General features: G+C 34.8%; 4 protein-coding genes across 13 annotated transcripts; all 4 read right to left on the minus strand.

The window, feature by feature from the left end:
* Nucleotides 1–1,198: 1,198 nt before the first annotated feature.
* LOC142611602 (uncharacterized) lies at nt 1,199–4,176 on the minus strand. Its single transcript, XM_075783686.1, has 6 exons — nt 4,041–4,176; nt 3,733–3,945; nt 2,719–3,030; nt 2,194–2,355; nt 1,608–1,691; nt 1,199–1,532 (listed from the first exon to the last, which is right to left on the minus strand). Exons 1-6 carry the CDS (start codon nt 4,068–4,070, stop codon nt 1,425–1,427), a joined length of 909 nt encoding a protein of 302 aa, XP_075639801.1. The 5' UTR covers nt 4,071–4,176; the 3' UTR covers nt 1,199–1,424.
* A 4,513-nt stretch (nt 4,177–8,689) lies between these two features.
* On the minus strand, nt 8,690–12,536 carry LOC142611599 (uncharacterized). Of its 9 annotated transcripts, none has more exons than XM_075783681.1 (7): nt 12,338–12,417; nt 12,172–12,233; nt 11,894–12,097; nt 10,870–11,181; nt 9,798–9,959; nt 9,159–9,242; nt 8,690–9,071 (listed from the first exon to the last, which is right to left on the minus strand). In XM_075783681.1, coding segments are annotated over exons 1-7 (933 nt in total). In that variant the 5' UTR covers nt 12,339–12,417; the 3' UTR covers nt 8,690–8,963. The 9 variants fall into 9 exon arrangements, with proteins under 9 accessions (XP_075639796.1, XP_075639798.1, XP_075639795.1 ...); XM_075783683.1 differs by having other exon boundaries at nt 12,342–12,379; XM_075783680.1 differs by having other exon boundaries at nt 11,894–12,094; nt 12,172–12,418.
* A 2,789-nt stretch (nt 12,537–15,325) lies between these two features.
* On the minus strand, nt 15,326–18,486 carry LOC142611601 (uncharacterized). Of its 2 annotated transcripts, XM_075783685.1 has the most exons (6): nt 18,336–18,485; nt 18,019–18,225; nt 16,748–17,059; nt 16,272–16,433; nt 15,726–15,809; nt 15,326–15,644 (listed from the first exon to the last, which is right to left on the minus strand). In XM_075783685.1, the coding sequence occupies exons 1-6, from the start codon at nt 18,363–18,365 to the stop codon at nt 15,537–15,539; spliced, it is 903 nt and encodes a 300-aa protein (XP_075639800.1). In that variant the 5' UTR covers nt 18,366–18,485; the 3' UTR covers nt 15,326–15,536. The 2 variants fall into 2 exon arrangements, with proteins under 2 accessions (XP_075639800.1, XP_075639799.1); XM_075783684.1 differs by having other exon boundaries at nt 15,326–15,809; nt 18,336–18,486.
* Nucleotides 18,487–19,790: 1,304 nt separating this feature from the next.
* LOC142611603 (uncharacterized) lies at nt 19,791–23,271 on the minus strand. Its single transcript, XM_075783688.1, has 7 exons — nt 23,025–23,271; nt 22,669–22,739; nt 21,949–22,057; nt 21,483–21,565; nt 21,137–21,295; nt 20,574–20,675; nt 19,791–20,190 (listed from the first exon to the last, which is right to left on the minus strand). Exons 1-7 carry the CDS (start codon nt 23,083–23,085, stop codon nt 20,038–20,040), a joined length of 738 nt encoding a protein of 245 aa, XP_075639803.1. The 5' UTR covers nt 23,086–23,271; the 3' UTR covers nt 19,791–20,037.
* Nucleotides 23,272–24,105: the final 834 nt, after the last annotated feature.

The raw sequence follows: 24,105 nt of genomic DNA on the forward strand, positions 1-24,105 counted from the left end.
ATCTGACTGAACCTAAGTTCAAAAAAATTTAAAGCCAACCTATCAATCCGGAAAAATCAACCCATGGTGTCTAGTTGATGGGTTGAATGCACAAACCTTACACTGAATCCCCTTGTGCATTATAGTAAAGTGAAAGAGTTAGTCTTCCCATTATTATTCATCGAATTATACATGTATTGCACTTGTGACATAATTTAGGAATCCTATAAGGCATTAAATCCTCAAGTAGTGGCTCTCTATGACAAAAAAGAACACAGAAACCAGCAAAGTTAAAAGGAAGCAAGTCAATACCCTTTTAATTTAACTTTAAATTAAAGATAATAATTTTGAAAACCTATATTTTTATAGGAAAATATTAAAGTTATTACCAATTTTAATACAAAAGACTTACAAAATGAGGTTGTGTAAAATATATGAAACCTTTCAAGAGTAAAAATTGATTCTCTATATTCTTAGTAGCTTAAAAAAAAACAAAAACAAAAACAAAATTCTTATCATCATAATCCTTCAAATGTGAAAAAGGAAATTATGACAGTGGAATTTCCCTGATGAGGGAAGTGAGAGCAACTTGGTGTACCATGAGATGTGCTATGAATGAAGAATTTTAGAATATAATCTTGGAGGGAGATGTCTGGAATGTCATTGAGGCGTTGAAAAAGTCAGAGGTAGCCTTGCATTGGAGTATCAGATTTATTTTTGAAGATATTTTGTACTTTGCAAATTGCTTTTCAAATGTTGAATTTTCTTTTGTTCATAGAAAGGGTAATGTATCTGCACATTTGCTTGCTCAATGGGCAGTTCTTGTAAACTGGTTTGGGCCGGTTATCATCTCCAATCTGCCTTCTCATGTATCTCAGGCCCTTGTTAGAGATGGGTTCAGGCCCGATCTTTTTGTTTCTACCCTTTTTCGGGTTGAGTTTTTTGAGCAATAAAATATTTATTCAGCAAAAAAAAAAAAAAAACCTCAAATAACCAAACATATGCAAAACCACAATCATTAAAAGTTTGACATATTCAACTATATATCTTTTTTCATCATGGATCCCTTTAGGTAGTTTTTTTTTTTTGTTTCCGAGATCTCAAACAATGGAGTGCAAAGTTTCACCCTTTTCAAAGTAAGAATTTGAAAATTTTAAGAAGGCATTATAGAGAAACATGAAGCTGTATTGAAAGAGAAAACTTGCCTTGACAAACATTGTTATGTGGAATAGTTATTGAAAGTTTCTCTTAATGGATAAAAAATATCACCTTACAACCTATACACACCCTTGCAAATACAATTTCACAGAGTAGGATTATAACAAGACCTTGAATCAGCTATAGAATTTGAAATTCCTACCCTAGCTCCAAGGGTTTCTTCCACCTAGTAATAGTCATTATTTCAATTGAAAAATATATGCAATATGAGTTTTAACTTCGAATGTCTAAACTAAAAGAGACCCTTCCATGATGGTAACAGCTTTTCCTCGCAGTAGTACTCTCTGGTTTTGTTCATCTAGATGAATGTTTAGTACTCCGCTTCTAGCTGATGCCTGGAAACGTTGTAAATTAATATGACAAACACAAAAATATAATTATGAGTTTGCGATAGACATGGTGAAAAATACCTGATATGCAACAAGATCACACTTCCCCAGTTTTTGGCTCCAGTATGGTGCTAGTGTACAATGTGCACTCCCACAAACAGGATCCTGAAACACAAGTAATATACCTTTATTGATATCACAAACTCACCTATTTGGTACTGCATACCTAGTATCATCAAAGTGCTAATGATCAAAACTTGGGACCTTACTAGAAAATGTCAAGTAGGTTTTGGGTTCCAAATAAGTGAAATGTTATTGAATTATCAAACAATAAATATAACCCGTATAAGAACTAATAAGCTATCCAATGTATGAAGCATATATTCTTTAAATGCTGGCTGTAAAGATAACGAAGTTAAATAACATATCTTGCTTGTTTATGGCAATAGCATTAGCATCATAATTCCATTCTGCAGGCAACGATTATTACATTAAAAATTATTGAACTTACAAGTCCCTTCCACAACCTTTTGAATTAAGAGATCATGCTAACAAAATTATAAATGCACTATTAGCACAGTAAAGAGATGCAATAGATATTTAGCTATAACGTCATGCACTTCACAAACATTGCAATTGGTTTAGACTAAAGACTGACAAATTTTACCTCATTGATCCCAAGTTTTGGCCAAAAGATCCGACTGTAAAAATCAAACCCAGACCCTGAGGGAGCAGCCCCTGAAACAATTATCCCCAGTCCAGGACATTTACGTATAGCATCAAACTCTGGCTGTATTTCAATTACACTTTCTCCTGATGGGAGTACAACCTGCAAAATTGATAAACTTGACTCTTAAGTACTTACAAAGTAGTCATGAATCAGTAAAAAATATGATGTTGCCCTATTAAGAATCATTTTAAAACAGGAGGATTAGAACAAATATTCCAACCAACCATGCATCTAAGTCCAATGATTTGAGCAAGAAAGTCATGATTCTCACTTACCGATGAGACACCAACTTGTTCATGCATGTCATTCATTTTAAGCAAAGATTAATCTTTTGAAAGTTTTGCAATGCATATTTACAACAACAACAAAGCCTCCCAAAAGATAATTGACTAAAGATAATTAAGATACTAAAAAATGTATAGAAGAAAAAGAAAACAATTATAAATTGGAATAGAGCATTACAAACAGGGCATCTGAAGAAGTAATTTTCTTTATATCAATCACAGAAGCACCATTCAAGGCACTGGAAATTGAAGAAACTTCTGCAGAATTGACATCAATTGCTGGAACAGTAGGAAAATTCAATTCAATAAGAAAGCACTCTTGCGCTTCACCATTCTGAACATCTGAACTATCAGATGTCTTGATTTCAAGGAACCTTTTAGCAGTTAGAATTCCGGATAGTGTGACAAACTCAATAATGTTGGAATTCACCAAACCAGATGAAAACAATGTATGTGCAGCTGCCAATGTAGCATGGCCACAAAGCTCAACCTGCCAACAAGGCATCCAATATAATTATTAATAATCACTTCTAATCAAGAATTTGCTAACACTTACTTACCTAAAATATCAAGACACACACCAATTAGAATCCAAACTACTGCAATAATCGTATTATATCACAATAAATCATATAGCAAAACACTTACATGTAATTAGATCATGGTGTGATGCTCAATTTTATAAGTATTCAACCATAAATACAACAAGGTATATCTAATCCTATAATAATTGAATCTAACTGTCATAATGCACTTAAATCACATTCAAGTAAAATCATACTCTCTCACAATTTTTAAAGAAAAAAAAAGTATAATAAACCATTTATCATTATTTAGCCCTTATTCTAGCATTCTACCTCGTTTGATGTAGACATTCTCTAAATAAGTAATAAGTGAGGCAAAATATGTAGAATTGTCCAATACACTTTTATAATTGTTATTATAATTTTAACACTTCCGCTCACAATTAACTTCGACTCCATCTTAATGTTTCAGTTTCACCATAAGAAAATTATAAAACAAGATAAATTACTACTTTTTTTTAAAAGGAAGTATTATTCTAAAGATCTAAAATTAAGATAATTTAGATGAACTAAGAACACCCCACTAAGGCAAATATTAAAATTCGAAGGGTAGAACTTTGAGACAAATACTTTTTTTTAAGAGTGGAAGTGAAATTAAGAAGTGACACCTCAGCTACAGGAGTGAACCATCTGATATGGAACCTAGGATTGGGTGACTTAAGAGAGTCGGACCCTGTGTCAGTGAGGCGAGTCAAGTAACAAGTCATGGAGATGTTGAACTCAGTTGCCACAGCTTGCAGCCATTGCTCATCTCTCTCTTCCTCTAACAAACACACTGCTGCTGGGTTCCCCTTGAAAGCTGAGTCAGTAAACGCGTTCACCTGCCAAGTCCCACTACAAACTCAGAATCCTATTCATAAATATATAAGACATACATACATACATATTACACCAGATAGAGAGAACTGAGATGTACCACATAGTACTTCACAGGTTTCTTTGCCATGTTCCTGTGATGTGAGAGAATTTCAGAGGTAGTGAAAATGAAGTTTTTTTTATTTTATTTTATTTTATTTTATAATAAAGTGAAAATGAAGTTGAGTTGTTGGTTCTGTCTTTCTTGTCTTTTCAGAAGTCCAGAACAGAGATTGGTCAACACACTCAGCTGGTTTGGTCTCAATTGACAGCTGCAAATTGAAACACATGGTAACGTCAAATGTAATCATCCTTTTTGTCTCAACCAAAAAATATATATTATTATTCTACTAACATAATTTATTGGGAAATTTTGTAAAGATGTCCAAGAATTTATTCCCTAATTTGGATTAGGTCTCAAGCTTTTAATTTTGTCAATTAAAATCCTAGAAGTATGAAACTGTGTCCATTTGAAACTCATGTTCATATTTGTAATTCATTAATAGAAGTAATTCTATTGCATTGAAAAATTAGAAATTATTGATAAAACTTTTTGTGGGGGGTCTAAGAAGCAGAAAGGATTAGACCAAGGAAAAAGCTTGTATAAGCTAGCCCGAGGAGATGCGTAGGATCCAAAGAAACCACCTGCCCGAGGATGGAAACAGAAACGGAGTATTTAGTGTCTTACGAAGACCCAGGAAGAGAAGGAGGGACTGTGAAAGGAGCAAGGGCCGTGGCAAGAAGTTTCCTGAGGAATGTACCTCCTACCTCCGTATTGAATGTTTCACACCAACCATATCAGCTGCATTAATGTGAAAATAACACCAGAACAGTGATTTCACAGCTAGCAGCCCCTTCAACCACCATCTGCAGAGATGTGATGAGACTACTATCTTGGGAATGTTTTAAGGCGTACAAGTGGAGGGCTATGATGGATGGAGGAGAGATATAAAAGGGGAAGAAACCTCCCAGAAGGGGGGGGCTGACAAAAATAAAGGGAGAAAAATAGGAAAGTGATCAGTGTATAATTTGGTGCAAAGTTGAACTAGACATTTTAACATTTATAAAGAACTTATCCTCGGATCAGCCCAAGGAGAACTGCATTCATAATTTTCATTCTAGTTACATTTGTTAATCAGCCAGGGAATCATGGCCATAAACTAATTTTTGACTTAGAATTGTGTTTGAAGTTTGCTTTCTCACTCTCTATAGAAATTTTATTATTTGGGCTTGATCTAAAGGACAAGGCACTACTATTCTTAGTGAGCTTGGATCTTTAACTTTTTGAGCACCTACACTTTTCATGTCACATAATCATATTCTTTGACAATTAATTTAGTGAAATTTTTTTTTTTTCAAATGGATCTTTTTCTCTCTACCCTTTCTATCTAGCCAAATTGATTTATGAAAAGTCTGAGGTGAAACTCAAAGTTTAATATTTGATTTTTTGCTTTTCTCTGTTCTGTTACTATCCAAAATAACAAAAACAAATAACAAAAAAAGTTTCAAATTGAAATTTTTTTTATAGATTTGAAAACTCATTTGACAAAATTAAGAACCTAAGACATTTTTTGAATTTGTGCATAAACTTGGGGCCTTAGATGTAATTTTCTATAAATTTTTTTCACAATTTATTATTAGTATAATATCATATTTATATGACTATCATTAACACCAATTATAAGTTAATAACATGTTATTCATCAGATATATCTATGCATATATTAATGCTTTTTCTATTTCATTTTGGAATGTAAAAAAATATGGTCAACTTAACAAAAAAATAAAATATGGTCAACCTCGCGCTTCCTCAACCCCTGAAGATCCAGCATGTCCTCAGGAAGTAGAAGAACCTTCTCCAGGCATTCAGAGACCAACCTCGATCTTCACTTCTATGAATCCCTTAAGGAAGCTTCAGTGGTCACAAGGTCTCTCGTGCTGAGTACAAAGGCAGGGTTCCAAATAGTCGATTTTGAACGCTGCTCCCCTTCAGTACCTTTGTTGGTTCCAAAAGCAGTGCCTTTCTTTTGATGAGCCCTTGTAGTTCTAGGCTCCTTGGTGGGTGGTTGTTGCGCAGGTTGGGAAATTTCTCCTTCTTCAGCACCCTCGGTAGCCTTTCCCTTCTTCCTTTTCTTTTTAGTGGCCTCTGATGTGGCAATTTGAGCCAGGGCAGGAGTTAAAGGACGAGGTACTATAGGCACCACAGGGGAATCACCCCCAACATGGGCGGTGAGTAGTGCCAATAGATCGAGAGTCTTTTCCTCAAGCACCATGGCCTCTGTTACGTTTAATGCTTCTTGGCTAGTGCTAACTTGGGCAACAACAAGATGGAGGCGAGTTAGTGCTAGGGAGTCCTCAAGATCCTCTTGGTAGAAAACTTCAAAGTCTTTGTCCAAATCCTAGGTTCGGGTACTGTTGCTTCCTGCTCTTCATCAAAAGGAATGGGTTGTTCTTGGGAGTGGAGTAGCTTGGCTGCAAGTTAAGCGAGCAACTAGGCGTCTTGGGTGCCAGATGGAGGAGGCTTTGTTAGGAATCCGGGGACAGCTACGTCAATTAGAGCAAGCCTCAGATTATTTTCTTTGATCACGTGTTTTGGACTCTAGAAGCGGTTGGATATGGGCTTGAAACCAAGGATCACGTGGACTACCCAAAGTTGACCATCTCTGTGGAGAAAGATCCCTGACCTGAGGATCCGATTGAGGTCAGCAAAGTTCACCAAGCTTTTGGTTGGAGCAATGTGGAATTCGTCTGCAGAGAAACAAAGAGATTGTCGGCTATAAATTGACCTGATATAAGCAAAAATAGGAAAATTTAAGAGAAGGAATGTCCTAAGTCAATCTAAAGGCCTTGGAAACCCCACTTAGTTCCCCATCTTGGGTGAGGTAGTGCAAACCATCGTGCCATTCACCTCGAAACAATGAGGAAATCTTCATTCATACCCTTATTCAACTCAGGTATACTGGAAACCAACCTAACGGAAAGAACTCTACACTTAAAATAGTAGCCAGTTTCTTTTCCTTTTTGGCTATTATACACCCAGTTTACGTCGTGCCACGTAAAGTGGGTTCCCATTTTCCGATTTATCATGTCCACACTACCGAGGACCCTAAAAAGATTGGGAGAGCATTGGTTTGTGGATAATCTAAAATTAATAAGGAAATCTCTAGTGACTCTGCCTATGGGAATTTCCATCCCGCCTTCTATGAAGGCAATTATAGGAATAACTACTGCCCCGGGTGATTTATTCATGACCAACCACTTTCCTAATTCACAAAGTTGGAGTTCAACATTGTCAGAAATCCTATATTCAGCCCAAAGGCAGCCATACCTTCGGGAGTGTCAACTAGTCTAGCAAATCTATCCATGCGTTCCTACAGGGACAAAATTAAACGAGGAAAGAAAAGATAAAAATAAATAACTTTCTTTATGGCTCGAGATGAAGAACCAAATGCACCTACGGCCACTAGAAAGGGTTTTCCTTGGACTGCTGCTTCAACGAAAAATGGTAGAGAACAAGTAAATGGGAAAAATTTGTTCCTATCCCCTCCTTATATAGGAGTAAAAAATGAGCAGTAAATTTCCCACTCATAAATTACAAGAAATAAGGATCGTAGGATTATTATCGCACCGTAGGGCATGGGGGGACAAGCAGCCGCCTGATGCAATAACTGCAGGATCGTGGATACTGAAGCGTTAGGGACGTGTAGAAGTCAAATGAAGTGACATCTCCACGTGGGAATGCATCTGGAACGTACCATCCTACCTGTTGTTACTAAAACCTTCCAATTAGAGTGATTTTGAATAGCAAGGTTTTAGGGGGCTTAGTAGGGTGTCCGAAGACCAAAAAGGATTGAATGCGAAGTATAACACCTGATCCCACTCGTAAAAGTGTATCCGGCCCAAGGACTTCATCGACCCGAGAAGGGATGGAGATGCGAGATAGTCGTTTTATGAGAGCCCGATTGGAAGGGAAAAGACCTGGGGAAAGGGCCAAGACGGTGGAAGGGAGCTTCCTGTAAAGGTATACATTTCCCCTCTGCATTGAATACTCTACAACAACCTTATCAGTTGCATTAATGAAGAAATGACACCTAAACAGTAGTTTCATAGCTAACAGCCCCTTTTACCACCTTTGGCAGAACTCTGATAAGTAAGTATCTTGAGGAAAAAGCCTTAAGACATACAAATGGAGAGTTAAGATGCAAGGAAGGAGGATATATAAGGGGGGGGGGGGGGAGACCTCCCAGTAAAGGGGGATGATTCTGGAAGAAGAAGATAAACAAGAAAGTGAACAATGCATTGCCTAACTTAGAACTTGTATCAATCATAAATATGAACTTAACCTCAAATCTAACCAAGGAGAGCTTTATTCTCAATTACAACATGAATTGTTTTCCTTTGTTACTTTAGGTTCTTCGGCTTTAGACCTGAACTTAGTTTAGAATTATACTTAGAAGTATAAGAAGATATTTCTTCTTAACTGATTTATATGATGAAAAATTACATTAAATAAACAAACAAATTCGAAGCTATGATCTTTAAAAGCCTTCCTTTATATTATTCGCTTATATATATATATATATATATATTTTTTTTTTTTAATCCTAGACTTCTTTGGATCATTAATTTTTTTTCCCCTTTATCTCAAGGTGATACATAAAAATATAAAAAAAATTAAAAAAAAAAATTAAGACTAAAACAAAAATTATACAATCTAAGTTTGGATCAATTGTGATTTTAGTCCCTCTAATAACTCTGCCAAAAAAAATTTTGTTCAACTGTTTTTACCTATCGTCCCAAATATACTCAAGGCCAAAGATTGCCTTATAACTATTTTTGCTTTTTCTTCTTTTTTTTTTTTTTTTTTTTTTTTTAACGATGAAAATAAACTGCTTCTACCTTAAATCAACTATGGATTGAAAATTTCAATTCCAGTCATAGGGGAATTATTTCATTGCAAAATGGAGTTTTTAACTCCAAATGTCTAAACTGATAAAGACCCTTCCATGATAGTAACAGCTTTTCCTTGCAGTAGTACTCTTTGGTTTTGTTCATCGAGATGAATGTTTACTACTCCACTTCTAGCTGAAGCCTGAACAGAATCAATAATGTCAATTAATATGATGAAGACAACAACTACAACGATGAGTTTGCATGCACTAAAGATAGGCAAGAATACCGCATATGCAACAAGATCACACTTCCCTAGCCTTTTGCTCCAGTACAATGCTAAGGCACAATTTGCACTCCCACAAACATGATCCTGAAAAGAAGTGAAACAGGTAAGAGGAAATTGCACTAGTTTCATTTCAATTCTAGACAATAACAAGAAGGGGAGGTTCTTTTTTCTCATTTTATTTCTGCATTCTAGTATCATCCAAGGTACAAAGTCATTATAAAAAAATTAGATACAAGAATTACTCAGCTATTCAATACATGAAGAAGCATCCTTTAACATGGCGAAATTTGTTTGAGTAAAGGGTATTACTTAGGTCTGATAACATTCTCTTCAACACAAAAGCCGTATTAAGTAAAGGGAATTACTTAGGCCTGATAACATCTCTCATTTGTTTGTTTTTTGCAATCGAATAATATTAATCAATTCATTAAACAGGCTCTGATAAGTGCATTAAACTGTTTCAACCTTAAAAGTCCCTCATGACTTGTTGAATCATGTATCCAGAGATGTTCAATGTTCATTCTAACATAATCAGAAACATGTTATTAATGCAATAAAGAGACCAACCAGAGATTGATAATATATCAAGTTCTTGAATAACATTACATTGTTTGAGACCAAATACCAAACATATGTTACCTCATTGACCCGAAATTTTGGGCAAAAGAATCGATAGTAATAGTCAAATCCAGAATCTAGGGGAGCAGGCCCTGAAATAATTAGCCCCCTTCCAGAACATTTACATATCAAATCAAACTGTGGCTGAAGATCTACGACAGTTTCTCCAGATGAGAGTATTACCTGCAAAACATGATAAGCTTTTCAATGAATGAAACAACCTAGTGTTAGTTCCAAAGTTATGGGATCGGTTATGAATCCTCAATAGACTAGTCAGGGTTTGATGAATTAGATATATTATTGAAATAAATAGAAATTTTCAATACAACTGAAACTTGCAGCTGAAGGGCTGCTACCACAGGAGCAGAATAAGCTTACAAAATACAAATGCTCAAACATCAACTCCAAACATATAAGGAGAAAAACCAACTAGACAACACATTACAGACATTCAGCCATTCACTTTAACTATCACTTAGACCATGGGGACACTAGAACACAGAGAAATTCCCCATTTACTACATAAAGCTCTATTCAGAATGGAATTCATATACCCCCCTCTAGCCTCAATTCTTGCTTTTACTTCTCTCTTAATGGATTGAATAATTCTTTATTCTGTCTCTAAACCCCACCATGAAGGATGAAGGATAGCATTTTGTTGCCAAATGTGATAGACAGCAGCTGTCAAGGCTAATTTACATATCTCTGCTCTTACAGTTTTCCCATTCCAATGCTTTTCCTACTACAAAATCTTAGGAGAAACATGATAGGCATTACTTTAAGGTGCTTAAAAATATTCTAAAACCAGACAAAAAGATGATATTTTTTTCCATTAAGATTCACTTAGACACACAACATTTAATAGACATACTACAACCTATTATACATCTAACCCAACAATTATGGCTGCAAATAAGAACGAGCCATGATTCCAGTAGGTCAACAAATCATGCACAAGTTAGTTCATATCATTCATTTTAAGAATATTTTAACGAAGATTTTTCAATGCATATAAAACTACTATAGTTATGAACTTTGAAAGTTAAGTATAAAAGAAAAATTAAATCAAAGAGAAAATGTTAGGACACGTTACAATGAGATCATCTTCAGTTGCTGTTCTCTTTATATCAATCACAGAGGCACCATTCAGGACTTTGGAAATGGGTGAAAACTCAGCAGAGTTGAAATCAATCATTGGGATGGTAGGAAAATCCAATTCAATAAGAAAACTCTCTTGTGACTCATGATTCTGAATATTCGAACCATCAATTGTTTGTACATCTGCAACCTTTCTAGCAGTTAATGTTCCAGATTTTGTGATAAACTCAATGACATCACAATTCAACACACTAGAAGTGAAGAGTGTATGTGCAGCAGCCAATGTGGCATGACCACATATCTTAACCTGCAAAAGGCCAGGTATCAATTACTCATTTGATCAATAATTCAATGCTAAAAGACTTACAAGTAAATAAATAATGGCAAGATGTTCAATTTTGAAAGAAAATAAGTAATCTTAAGTACATTTAAAAGTCATTAATACTTGTATGAAATTTAAGTGATAAACAATCTTAACTCAAACTCATTGTTAGAAATGGCAAGACATAGCTCTAAATACAATGTTGGAATAAGAAAAAAATTAAGAAAGATTATAAAGAATTCAAGTGGTTCAGCTTGGAGGTGTAAGTTCATAGCAAAAAAAACCCTCTAAACATCTACCGTTTTACCATTTAGCTTTGCGTGTTACAAATGAACCGAATAAGCATTGGACTATTTACAGGTTAACATTGGACTAACCTTAGGGTTATAGTACCATGGTTAGAATTAAGATTCCTAATACAATGAACTTGACAAGAATAGTACAATTTGGGGACTTGATATCACTAACATTAATAATCGTATCACAATATAAAGAACTTCAAAATTCATAGGATTCATAATTTAAAATTATATTACTTGGGACGCCAAATTTTTATCAAGAACAGCTAAGTATGCTTAAACTAATTCATTTTTCTTTCAGATAAATTAGAATATATCTCCATTTGTGCCAAATAAATATATCTCCTTTTCTATATATTATTGCTTTCTCAGTCATGTATGGAAATGAAAGTGCATACCTCAGCAACAGGAGTGAACCATCTAAGACGGAACCGAGGATTGGGCGAATTGGACTGAGTGAGGTGAGTCAAGTAACACGTGGTGGGGATGTTGAACTCGGTTGCCACCACTTGTAGCCACTCCTGGGTTCTCTGATCTTCCTCTAAGAAACACACCACTGCTGGGTTCCCCTTGAAAGCTGAGTCAGTGAACGCGTCCACCTGCTAATGCCAACTCAGACTTTCATTCACAAATACACAATACACACATATAAGATTATAAAACACACGCACAGTACCACATAGTACTTGACAGGTTTCATTGCCATGTTCCTGTGAGACTCAGAGAATTTCTGATGCACTGAAAATGAAGTTGTTTCTGTTAATATAAAATGGTCAACGGACATCAGAAAGCAAATTGAGGAAAGAATTGGATTTGTAAAAAATAACAAATAAAAAACGAACTTGCCAACTCGGTGGTTTGTGTTTGTGTGTGTGTGTCCGTGTGTGTGTGTATAGATATGTAAACTTTTCTACTTCATGTCCGTATAACAAATCTCAGAAACCCCATTAACTAGATTGAATCTACGACCTGTGGCTGTGAGCTGGTTGGTTTATATTCCCAAATCGTATCACAAGTGCAACATACATGAGTAATGACGGAAAGGCACATATTTACGTGACTCCAATGACCAAGGGGTAAAGTGTAATACTGAAGAAATCAGGTATATCTCTAAGTACAAGGGAGTAGGTTTTTTTTTTTTTTTTTTTTTAAGTCAAAAATACAAAACTGATTATCTAACTTTCAGCTTTGTTATTTCAGTCCTCTAATGTTGCGTTTGGTATGGGGGTAATGTTTTAGGATTCTTAGAACTGTTTAAAGATTCTCATGTTTGGTTGCAAATCATGCTAGGAAATCTGAATTCCCCCCTTAAACCTCTTCTCAGTAGGAATGTGAATTCCCTTTAAAACAAGTGGAAATCCAGATTCCAAGCTTAGAAGAAATTGTATTTTTTATAAATTGACAATTTTAAGCTTTTTTCCTTATTATTTAAGCAATTAAGATAAAATATAAAACAAATCATCAATATATTTTCTCTTGTCTTTATCTTTTCCCGCCAAAATAATATAGACAAGATAGACAACTCTGTTAATATATTCTTTAACAAAGTTTTATTTAGGTTTCATGTGTGGAAAAAAAAATGTCAGGTTGTTTTGTTATGGATTAAACGCTTTTAAAAATTATTATTAAAAATAAAAGCATTTGAGAATTTAAATAGTTATTTTTTTATTGTACTTGTCATTTTGAAATGTTAGACTATAATTTTAATGAATTTGTCATAATTAATAGTTTATATTTGGTTTTTTATTATTTATTTAGAGGATGATTTTTTTTTTAAAGAACTTGGTAGTTCACATTCAAATCTAAGGATAGAATGAGAAAAATAAATAATTCATTTAAGATTCCTGAGAATAAACCAAACGTTATCATCTTACATTTCCAATGAAACCAAATATAGGAATAGTTACATTCCTAAGAATGCATTTCTAGGAATCTAGATGCCAAGAGTAATGTGAATTCTCCCGTACCAAACACCACATAAGTTACAATTTTTATCAATGTAGTCTTCCGTTAGAACTCAGTTATCTTTTTCAGTTAAGTGATCAAAACTACACCATTTTGATTTTTTTTTTTTAATAGTTTTCATAGTTAAAAGAAAACTAAAAAAAAGCATGTTGGAAATGGCGAACCCCTACTCAGAAGCCAAATCCTCAAACCACAACTCCACATTGTTAGCCCTAGATACATCATTCTTCTTCTTCCACCACCACCAACACCACTGCCACCGCCATCGATCCCATTCCACAAGATCTGCTGCTTCGAATACAAACTCCGACCTCCTCCGTCAATCGCGTTGCTCACCGGCCAACCGAACAACGTTGGATCGGCGAAGGAAGCTCTGGAAGAGATTGAATCGATGCAACGCTGAATGATCCCTAGGGTTTCCGCCATAGGCATTAGCTTCTCATAGGACTTTAAAGCTTTGATTGAGTCTCTGAGGCTTTTGAGCACAGACTGAGAAAAGAACCTCTCTGCAAGGAAGCTCCACTTGGGTTTAGATCGGAGAGGGAGATGAGAACTTTGAGAGAGCTTCGAAGAGGGAGAGCTCAGTGAGGGTTCTTGATGAGGAGCAATCCGCCGCCTGTGGTGGTGGTGCTAATTTGTGATGACAAGCTCAAGCCATGAAGGTCTGATGGAGGCTCAACTTGAGAGAGTTTCAGAGATTAGAGTGAAAGCTTGGGTTTAGGGTGAGAGATAGGGAGCTCGGTGAGAGTTTTGGTGAGTTTGCAGTGCTCTCGCCTAGTTTGAGCGTTTACTCCTAAATGTTTTTTTTTTCTTTTTTTTTAATATCAGTTTTTTTTTAATTTTCTTTTAATTCCGAAATTTATTTTAAAAAAAAAATCAAAACGATATCATTTTGGCTCAGTTAACAGCAAGACATAACTGAGGTTTAACGGAGTACTAAATTGACAACAATTGAAAGTTAGAGGATTGAAATGAAAAAAACTGAAGATTAGAAGGTCAGTTTTGCATTTTTGTCATTTTTTAAATATGAAAAATATATAAGCAATATATATTCCTAGGCCAATAGAGATATGTTAATAAATCTCCTAATTTACCTTTTATTTTATTTGAAAACTTCATTCTTGTTCGGTATATTATGTCCACTCTGGTCCTATTTGGCCCTATTATGTCAACTTCGGGCCAATTAGTCCAAATAGGTCTACACTTCAATCCATTTGGACCACTTCGGTCTGCTCTGTCCACTTTGGTCTAATTTGATCTATTTCAGTCCATTTAGCCCATTTTTGTGTGCTTACATAATTAAAAAAAGACAATTCTGGATTAATAGCACTTATTTTAAATCTAAATTTATTTATAATATATATATATATATATATATATATATATATATATATATATATTAAGTCCATTTTATTCTACTTAAGTCCATTATGTCCATTCACGTGATATTTAAACCATCTAATAATATTAATAATCTAGAAGAGCATTCAAAAGACTGAGGGAGACAGAGAAATGGTGGATAAAATTTATCATAAAAAATATTATGATAAGGCAAAAGGCTTAATAACATGTTATAGCTGATCTCTAAATAATTGTACTTACCCAATAAGATAAAATAAAATAATTGCAATACTTGTATGTATCTGTTAAGTATTAGTCAAAATTAAGATCATTTTGTAAGGTTGATGCATATGATGTTTGAATATTTTGCCAGGTTCCTAGTTTGTTCTAGATTCTTAATGGAAAATCAATGAAAACGTAAGTTTTTAAAAGGCAAATGCAATCATTTGTCACCCATATCTCAAACAATGGAGTGCAAAGTTACACCCTTTTCAAAGTAAGAGTTAGAAAATTTTAGGAAGACATTATAGAGAAAAATGAAGCTGTATTTGAAAACTTGCCTTGGCAAACATTGTTATGTGGAACAGTTATTGAACGTTTCTCTTAAAGGGAAAAAAATATCACCTTGCAGCTATAGAATTTGAAAACTCTAGCTCCAGGGGATTCTTCCACCCAGTAATAGTCATTTATTTCAATTGTAAAATACATGCAAAATGGAGTTCTAACTTCAAATTTCTAAACTAAAAGAGACCCTTCCATGATAGTAACAGATTTTCCTCGCATTAGCACTCTCTGGTTTTGTTCGTCTAGATGAATGTTTAGTACTCCACTTCTAGGTGATGCCTGAACAGAGTAGACATTGTAAATTAATATGACAAAGACAAAAATACAATTATGAGTTTGCAATACACGTGGTGAAAATACCTGATACGCAACAAGATCACACTTCCCCAGCTTTTTGCTCCAGTATGGTGCTAGTGCACAATGTGCACTCCCACAAACAGGATCCTGAAAGGCAAGTTATATAAATTTATTATGCAGATGTTTTGAATTCCAACTAAGGGACATGTCATTAAATTATCAATTCATCACTACTATTTATCTTCTTTTCCAGATGACGAAAGGAACATAGAGCTAGAAAGCTGAAAGGAGAGGAACAACAGATATAAGAACTAGTAAGCTATCCAATGTATGAAGCATTTACTCTTTAAATGCTGTTAGTATAGAGAATGAGGTTTAAAAACATCTCTTGCTTGTTTATGGAAATAGCATTAGCATCATAATTCCATTCTGCAGGCAATGATTATTACATTAAACATTACTGAACTTTTTGAATTATCTCAAGAGATCTTGCTAACAAAGTTATAAATGTTATTAACACTGTAAAGAGATGCAATAGATATTTAGCTATAGCGTCATGCACTTCACAAACATTGCAATTGGTTGAGACCAAAGACTGACAAATTTTACCTCATTGATCCCACGTTTTGGCCAAAAGACCCTACTGTAAAAATCAAACCCAGACCCTGAGGGAGCAGCCCCTGTTGCAATTATCCCCAGTCCAGGACATTTACGTATAGCATCAAACTCTGGCTGTATTTCAACCACACATTCTCCTGACGGGAGGACAACCTGCAAAATTGATAAGCTTGACTCCTGAGTACTTATGAAGTAGTCATAAATCAGTAGAAAATATGGCATTGCTCCATAAGGAATCATCTAAAAACACAAGGAATGGTACAAATATTACAACCAACCAGACATCTGTGTCCAAAGATTTGAGCAAGAAAGTCATGAATGAGACACCATATCGTTCATGTCATTCATTTTAAGCAAACATTAAGCTTTTGAAATTTTCGCAATGAATATTTCACTAAAGATAATTAAGATACTAACTAAGGTATTGAAGAAAAAGAAAATAAATATAAACTGTATTAGAACATTACAAAGAGGGCATCTGAAGTAGTAGTTTTCTTTATATCAATCACAGAAGCACCATTCAAGGCATTGGAGATTGATGAAACTTCTTCAGAATTGAAATCAATTGTTGGAATAGTTGGAAAATCCAATTCAATCAGAAAGCAATCTTGCAGTTCACCATTCTGTGTATCCGAAATATTAGATGCCTTGGTTTCCTGGATCTTTTTAGCAGTTAAAATTCCGGAGAGTGTGACAAACTCAATAATGTTGGAATTCACCAGACCAGATGAAAACAATGCATGTGCAGCTGCCAATGTAGCATGGCCACAAAGCTCAACCTGCCAAAAAGGAAATCCAATGTATTATTATTAACTACCTCTGATCAAGAATTCACTACCACAGTACCACTTAGTATATCATAAACGCCTGAATTAGCTAAAAGATTAAGACACACACCAATTAGAACCCAAAGTACAGCACTAATCGTGTCATATCACTATAAACTGAAGTAAAACACACGCATGCAATTAGATTATAATATGATCAATGATGTTCATTTTTATAAGTAAACAAACAATCATAAATACAACAAGGTCTATCTAATCCTATAATTGAATCTAACTTCTTCTCCTTTTTATGGGAATTGAATCTAACTTTGATAATGCACTTAAAAGTTAGATCACATTCTAGTAAAATCATACTCCTTGTCACAAAATTTAAAGGACAAAAAAAAGTATAATAAGCCATTTATCATCATTTAATCCTTATTCTAGCATTCTACCTCACTTGTGTGATCTAGACAACCTCTAAGAAGTGAGGCCAAACACATAGAATTGTCCAATCCAATATTCTTCTAACACTTTCTCTCATATGTGGCTCATACTCCACCTTAATATGTAAGGCCCACCACTTGAAATTCTAAAGACCAAAGAGTAATAATAAATATACAATTAATTTTTTACATAAATTTTACAGACTGATGCGTCAGTAATCACAAAAAAGTAATGGATATATTTATTTATCATATCTTTGAAGTGGCAACAATCTCATTCATCCCCACGTCAATAGCATTACCATTTTCCAATTGTAAAACATGATCAACTACTACATGATCTAAAAGCTAATAGAAAGCACCCAATTTAAAATTTTTAACTATTATTCTAATGATCTAAAATTAAATGAACTAAGAACACCCACAAAGGCAAATATTAAAATTCAAAAGGTAGCACTTTGAAACATTTTTAAAATTCTGGTTTTTTTAAGAGTGGAAGTGAAATTAAGAAGTGACTAGTGAGACCTCAGCAACAGGAGTGAACCATCTGAGACGGAACCTAGGATTGGACGAGTCAAGAGAGTCGGACCCAGATAGCCGAGTCAAGTAACAAGTCTCGGAGATGTTGAACTCAGCTGCCACAGCTTGCAACCATTTCTCATCTCTCTCTTCCTCTAATAAACACACCGCTGCTGGGTTTCCCTTGAAAGCTGAGTCAGTGAACGCGTCCACCTGTACCCAACACACCCAACTCAGAATCCCATATATATATATATATATATATATATATATATATATATATATATATCACATACATAACAGAGAGAGATAGAGAGAGGTACCACATAGTACTTCACAGGTAGCTTTGCCATGTTGCCGTGAGAGAGTTTTAGAAGCGGCCAAAATGTAGTTTGTTGTCAAAACATTTTCGTAGATGTATATATAGCATTGGTCAACGCACACCAGGTGGTTGGTGAAGACCTGGTATCAGGTGGTTGGTGAAGACCTCTTACCCCACACGTGTGGGGCCACATGAGAGAGGAAGTAAACATACATCGGATATAGTGTTTTTAATGGTATCAGGTATTGTAGGAGCTTACATGACCTTTGGTGGATCTCATGCCGTATGTGTTATTGGGTCACAACATGGGCTTGGGTGGATCTGGTTATGTAACAAGGAGACTCCTGCTTTACCTTTTGGGCCTTATCTAGACTAGTTCAAGTGCTTTTAGTTAAAGTGGTGCTGTCAAATGATTCTACACCATTGCTCCTTGAAAAAATAATGCGTATGTGATCATAGATTTCTATTTTATAAATGTCTACAGTCTAGTGCTAGCACCTGGTGAATTCAACGCATCTCTCTCTGGTGTCATATGTTAACACTATTCTTCAAATGAACTGCATTGTGACCAGTCACCAGAGTATCACCGCAATGAAGTTATGTTTAAGAGTGTAAAACAGTCTGCTTTTATGAAGTGCTCAGTGCCCAGTAAAGCTTTTGTTTTGCAGGTATGCAGATGCCTATGATGTACAGGTGGTGGATCAAAGTAACTGCTGGAGAGTACCAGCGCAAGTGTCTAGTTTTGGAGGGACGCCGGCAGAGATGGTGCAAATGGGTTGGTTTTTCCCCATGCCGCAAAATCATGTTTTGTCGGGAAAAGTTTCTGCAGGTTGCAGGTATGCCATTTGCAACCGAATGGCAGCCAGATGCCTGGCTGTTCGAAAAACATTAATCAAGGCTATAGAGCTTGGTTTTTGCAGACTTGTTTCAATAAGTTCTAGAGGAGTTGAGGACCACTTTTTGGGAAAGAAGGTTCCTTGGCAACTTCTTGTGCTGATTGAAGACCACAAGTGAATGGAAATTGGAGAGTGCTATTGGTGTATATAAATGTTGTGCACGGGAGAGTCACTGCAGAGGATATGTTGTACAAATGTTCTAGCAAATGACTTAGCCAAATGGTTCTGTTATAATATTGAGGGATCCATTCCTCTCTCTCTCTCTCTCTCTGTGGAAATGCAAAACTATATTTAACTGCATATTGGTCAGAAATTGGGGCAAAGAACAACATTTATTACAAGTTGTGTTGCTTATCCCTTCCATTTTCTGCGGTCAAAAACCCAACACCCCAAATTAAATTAATACAGCATTTGTTGACCATGTTATTTTATTTTTTTGATAGGTGACCATGTTATTTTATGAAGCAACCAACATTTGACATATTGGTCATTGTACAGAAAATAATTACAAGTAACCAATAAATTGAAAGTTCAAACTACACTACCCATCATAAACAATATTTTCTAAAAACAAATTACATAAAAAAAAATTGTACAATTTCCTTTATTGAGCCCAGGCCCAAGCCACAATCAACTTCTTTTGCTGATTAATGGGATTGAAGCATTCACAAACCAGCTGTTCCAAAGCTACATGTCATTCAACTACTTTTACAGATAATTGGGGATGAATATGATACATATGCGTACTTTTATAATAAAGTATGCTTTTATTATATTGACATGAATCTGTGCCCCCACCGGATGGAATCACCAAATTCCTTCCTTGGACATCCTCAGAAAATGTATCAGAGTGATGTTTGGGAGCTCAGCAACACCCTTTTTCTTCTTCGTTATCCTCGTCGTCTTTGGTGATTCCGCATCCTTGGACTTAGTCACCGTCACTGAGACCAAGTTGTAGAACTGTTTCAAGGACAGCATTCATGTATATTATACCAAGAACAACCTCAAAAAAAAGACATACTAACAAGAACACTTTGATGTCATACTTTCAACAAATCTTTTAACAATGCATTAACTGAACCAAGCAAATTCTTGGTCATGGTGAACCTTAAATTGATGGATGATTTTCTTCTTTTTCCAAGTTTTAAATATAGCGGCAGCTAATAGTTGTCTTCCAAAACAAATTATTCCTCAATGTCTAGATAAGGAACTAAGCAGCACCCTATAGATACCCATTTAGGATATGGTTGCCATACTTGGTCAGAAGCTAGTATAGCTCCAAACCTCAACATGAATTAAATCCTTCCAAATCCAGAATGATATAGCAAATTTGGAGAACATACCTCACAGACACCATGTAACAATAATCTATGAAAAGGATCTTGAACTTGTAGCTCTAGAGCATCCCTATCTCCACTGTCCATGATGAATGCTCGAATGCATTCCTAAAAAAAGAAAAGAAAATAAATAAGTTATTGATAACAAACGATATTAGTTAAATTGCAATGGATGCAGGTGCCAAAAGTCCAATCCACAATTAATTGAGATGAAAGTATGCTAAGAATAAAATAGCTCTGACAAAGAAGGAAAACAAGAAAGTGGGCCATTCATAGAAAAAAGATGAAATTTGTGGGAATTATGGACAGAAAACTGAACTGTAGCAGAAACTTTATCAAGAGACCAGCAAGATTGGGCAGGCTGTGCTGAATTCTTTTTTCCAAAAAAACCAAGCAAAATAATCTTTAATCAATTGATAGTTTTTTTTTTTTAATTATTATTTGCAGATTATTGTCAAGAGTAGACACCAATTACATTAATCTTTTCTTTAAAACACAAGAGGCAAAGATACTCATAAGTCAGCATACCTTTATAAAAAGGAAATTTGCGTCTTATTAATCAGATATACCTCATAGCCCTGAACAAGTTCTGAAAGAAAGCTACGCCGAAGAGCCTCTCTTGTTTTACAATTAACTCTATGCCATGCATTTAATACAGCCATCTTATCAGCATCAACACGACCTTTCCTTTTTGTGGATGATCTTTCTGAGGCATCAATAATATTCGCCTACCAAAAAGAAATAAAAGCAAGAGTTAGAGCATGTTGCTACATTGCATGTAAGAATTGCACAACCGATAACACATGTTACATACCATATGAAGTATAATAAAAGCATTTTATACACTCAAGAACAAACATCTTTCTCAACATCAAATTCAATAACATTGAAATGTGCTTTAGAGAAGCAAAAAACCTCTTTATCCATGTCTATATTCCTAAATTTGTCCCACTCTCCAACATTAGTCATGCAAAATGGTGACAGCGGTACGTCATCACCTGTAAAATGAATTTCATATCAATATTAATATGAAACATGATAAAACAGTAATGGCCATAAAGACACATCTGTAAAGTGGGAGTTTGTGAGTTCAAACCCACTTAAAAGTACCAAAGCCCAAGGGGTTTAGTAATAAAGGTACAAGAGTCAATATTTCAATTACTAAGCAGTGATAAAGTAGTTTCCAGCTATTACTTCCCTTATCTGTAGCCTGCCTCTCACATTTTTCAGAAGATGTTACATAAAAACAAGTAACAGAATCAAGTTCAGAACATGTTGAGTCTTAAGCATATATATCTTTCATGAATGCACAGAATAGTAGTTATTGCCCATAATAATAAAAGAAAATAATATTGTTGATTTTATTCATATATATAATTACCAAAAGGTGGTGGCGCAAACAAGCCTCTAATTTCTTCTGCATTTAAGCGAGGAACAAGTTCCATAAGAAGACGATCATTTAACCATCTGCGAGACCGTCGGTTGCTAACCTGCAAAGTAAAAAGAATTAGCATTAACATGACATGCAAACTTTCAATGGGATCAAAGTATGAGTTTCCAATAACGGTCAACAGCATGATACTCTCGAAGAATAAAAACAATCATGACAAGGATTTAAAGAAAAAGGCAGGTGGGACATTTGTAGAAGCTATGATGAGCAGCACAAATCCTAACAAAAAAAGTTTCCATGTAAAGGATTATTGGAACTTCTTAACCTCCAAAATTACCCAAGTTGCCATTTTGATCACTTGGTTCTAGTTAGAAATTCTTGAAAAGTAAAAATATATGAGTCAATCTGTAACATAAAATAACTGTGACATAATCTTGTGGAAAACACCAAATGCCTCCATTGGGATGTGCATATATTAATGAAAATGAAACAACAATTGTTCCACCCACAAATAACAAATTAATAAACCAGAGAGCTATACTAATTTCATCTAAATTTGAGATTCCAAGTTGAAAAAGAGTCTACAAATCACAAATCGCAATGGTATCAGGCAATAATTACAGAAAATGAACTAGAAAAAGTTCTAGCACGATCCAATTCATTTCCAATTAAAATCTGAAAAAGAAAAAAAGATCCACTATAGAAAATTACCGGTCCAGTCAAGCTCTCAAGAAACTCGATCTTCTTCTCAAGTGACATCCCTTGAGACTTGGCAGCACTCTCTGCTGGTACAAAAACCAATCAATTACTAAACCTTTTTCCTAAAGGGGGGTCAAATTAATTATTAAAAAAAAAATTATCTGGGTACTTAAATTTTTTTTTTTTTTTTTTTTATACCAAAACTAAGCATATCGAGCAAATACAACAAAACCCAATACTCTTCGCACAGTGTTTCATCATTCACATCACAAGTAAAGGCCAAATTCCACAACTTTAAACATAATTGTCTGTACAGTCAGCTACATTTCAATTGCATTAACGAAAAACAAGAGAGAAAAAAGAAGTACCTTTACGAGGATCAAAGTGCAAAAGGTCATCTTGCTGCTGAAGAACTTGTGGGGTCGCCATGGTTTGATTGGTTTAGAAGCAGATCTAGGAGCTGTGTGTTTGTGGGTATTTGAGGGATAAGGAATATTTGAACAAGGTTGAAACTTGAAATGAAACAACAAGTAAGGTCAAGAGTACCAAGGTTGTTTAGAAGTCGAGGAACATAGAGGAATCTATGTATAATATGCTTTTCTCTGATGCTAATTTAAGGTTTAATGTTTTACTTGTTCATTTTGTCTTTAGGTTGGTGAATGCCATACGTCCACGCAACGCGGTTGATTGACACGTGTCCCTTTTCTTTTCTTTTTCTTTTTTTCTGTGGTTTATCTATTTTTTTTTGTGTGTATCAGAAAAAAACGTATACAAGTGGGCTAGGCATACCTTATGGCTTATGGAATTATATAAACATACGTATGAGATGTATATTTTTTAATATATATATTTAGAACAGGCACTCTCTATTTGGGAGGATAGAAAAAAAAATTTAATCTCTCTCCTTTTTGTTTGAGTAGAAGTGAAAAAGTAGAATAATGAAATAAATGAGTTTAAATAAATTTACTCATTTACCTTGTTAAAGAATAATGTCCAATTAAAACAAAAAAGTGACAAATAACCACTCAAAAAAAGAGCAATCACCCAATTTTTTTTTTTTTTAAATCATGTCAAAAAAAATCACGTCTAGTTTAAAAAAAACAACAACAACAACAACTATTACGCCCAGCCCTAGGGAGAAAATATATAAGCCCTACCATTTATTTTCCTTTCTCCTTATCTAACCAAATACACTCCAAAAATGTTTTCCTTCCCATTTTCTCTCCAAAGTTTTTCATTCACCCTATTTCACCTCCAAATAAACACACCCTTAAACTTGTATTTTCTCATTTTTAAGTAAATGCACATATCTTTTTTTTTATAAAGTAAATGCACATAAATAGGCCAAAGTGGATTAAATAGACCTAATGGACTCAAGTATACAAAAGTGGTCTAAATTGACCGAATTAGACTGAAGTGAACTAAAATGGATCAAATAAATTGAAGTGC

The sequence above is a fragment of the Castanea sativa genome, chromosome 10 (genome assembly GCF_040712315.1).
Source record: "Castanea sativa cultivar Marrone di Chiusa Pesio chromosome 10, ASM4071231v1".
Lineage (NCBI taxonomy): Eukaryota > Viridiplantae > Streptophyta > Magnoliopsida > Fagales > Fagaceae > Castanea > Castanea sativa.

Excerpts from the sequence above, each read along its gene's own strand:
- LOC142611603 (XM_075783688.1), bottom strand. The coding sequence starts at position 23,085 with ATGGCGACCCCACAAGTTCTTCAGCAGCAAGATGACCTTTTGCACTTT. Across the intron at positions 21,296-21,482 it reads ATATAGACATGGATAAAGAG|GCGAATATTATTGATGCCTC; the intron begins GTTTTTTGCTTC and ends TCTTTTTGGTAG. Across the intron at positions 20,191-20,573 it reads TGTTACATGGTGTCTGTGAG|TTCTACAACTTGGTCTCAGT; the intron begins GTATGTTCTCCA and ends TCCTTGAAACAG.
- LOC142611599 (XM_075783675.1), bottom strand. The coding sequence starts at position 12,279 with ATGTCCGTTGACCATTTTATATTAACAGAAACAACTTCATTTTCAGTG. Across the intron at positions 11,182-11,893 it reads GGTTCACTCCTGTTGCTGAG|GTTAAGATATGTGGTCATGC; the intron begins GTATGCACTTTC and ends GGCCTTTTGCAG. Across the intron at positions 9,243-9,797 it reads CAAAATTTCGGGTCAATGAG|GATCATGTTTGTGGGAGTGC; the intron begins GTAACATATGTT and ends ACTTCTTTTCAG.
- LOC142611601 (XM_075783684.1), bottom strand. The coding sequence starts at position 18,365 with ATGGCAAAGCTACCTGTGAAGTACTATGTG. Across the intron at positions 18,226-18,335 it reads TACCTGTGAAGTACTATGTG|GTGGACGCGTTCACTGACTC; the intron begins GTACCTCTCTCT and ends TGTTGGGTACAG. Across the intron at positions 17,060-18,018 it reads GGTTCACTCCTGTTGCTGAG|GTTGAGCTTTGTGGCCATGC; the intron begins GTCTCACTAGTC and ends CCTTTTTGGCAG.
- LOC142611602 (XM_075783686.1), bottom strand. The coding sequence starts at position 4,070 with ATGGCAAAGAAACCTGTGAAGTACTATGTG. Across the intron at positions 3,946-4,040 it reads AACCTGTGAAGTACTATGTG|GTGAACGCGTTTACTGACTC; the intron begins GTACATCTCAGT and ends GGGACTTGGCAG. Across the intron at positions 1,692-2,193 it reads CAAAACTTGGGATCAATGAG|GATCCTGTTTGTGGGAGTGC; the intron begins GTAAAATTTGTC and ends CTTGTGTTTCAG.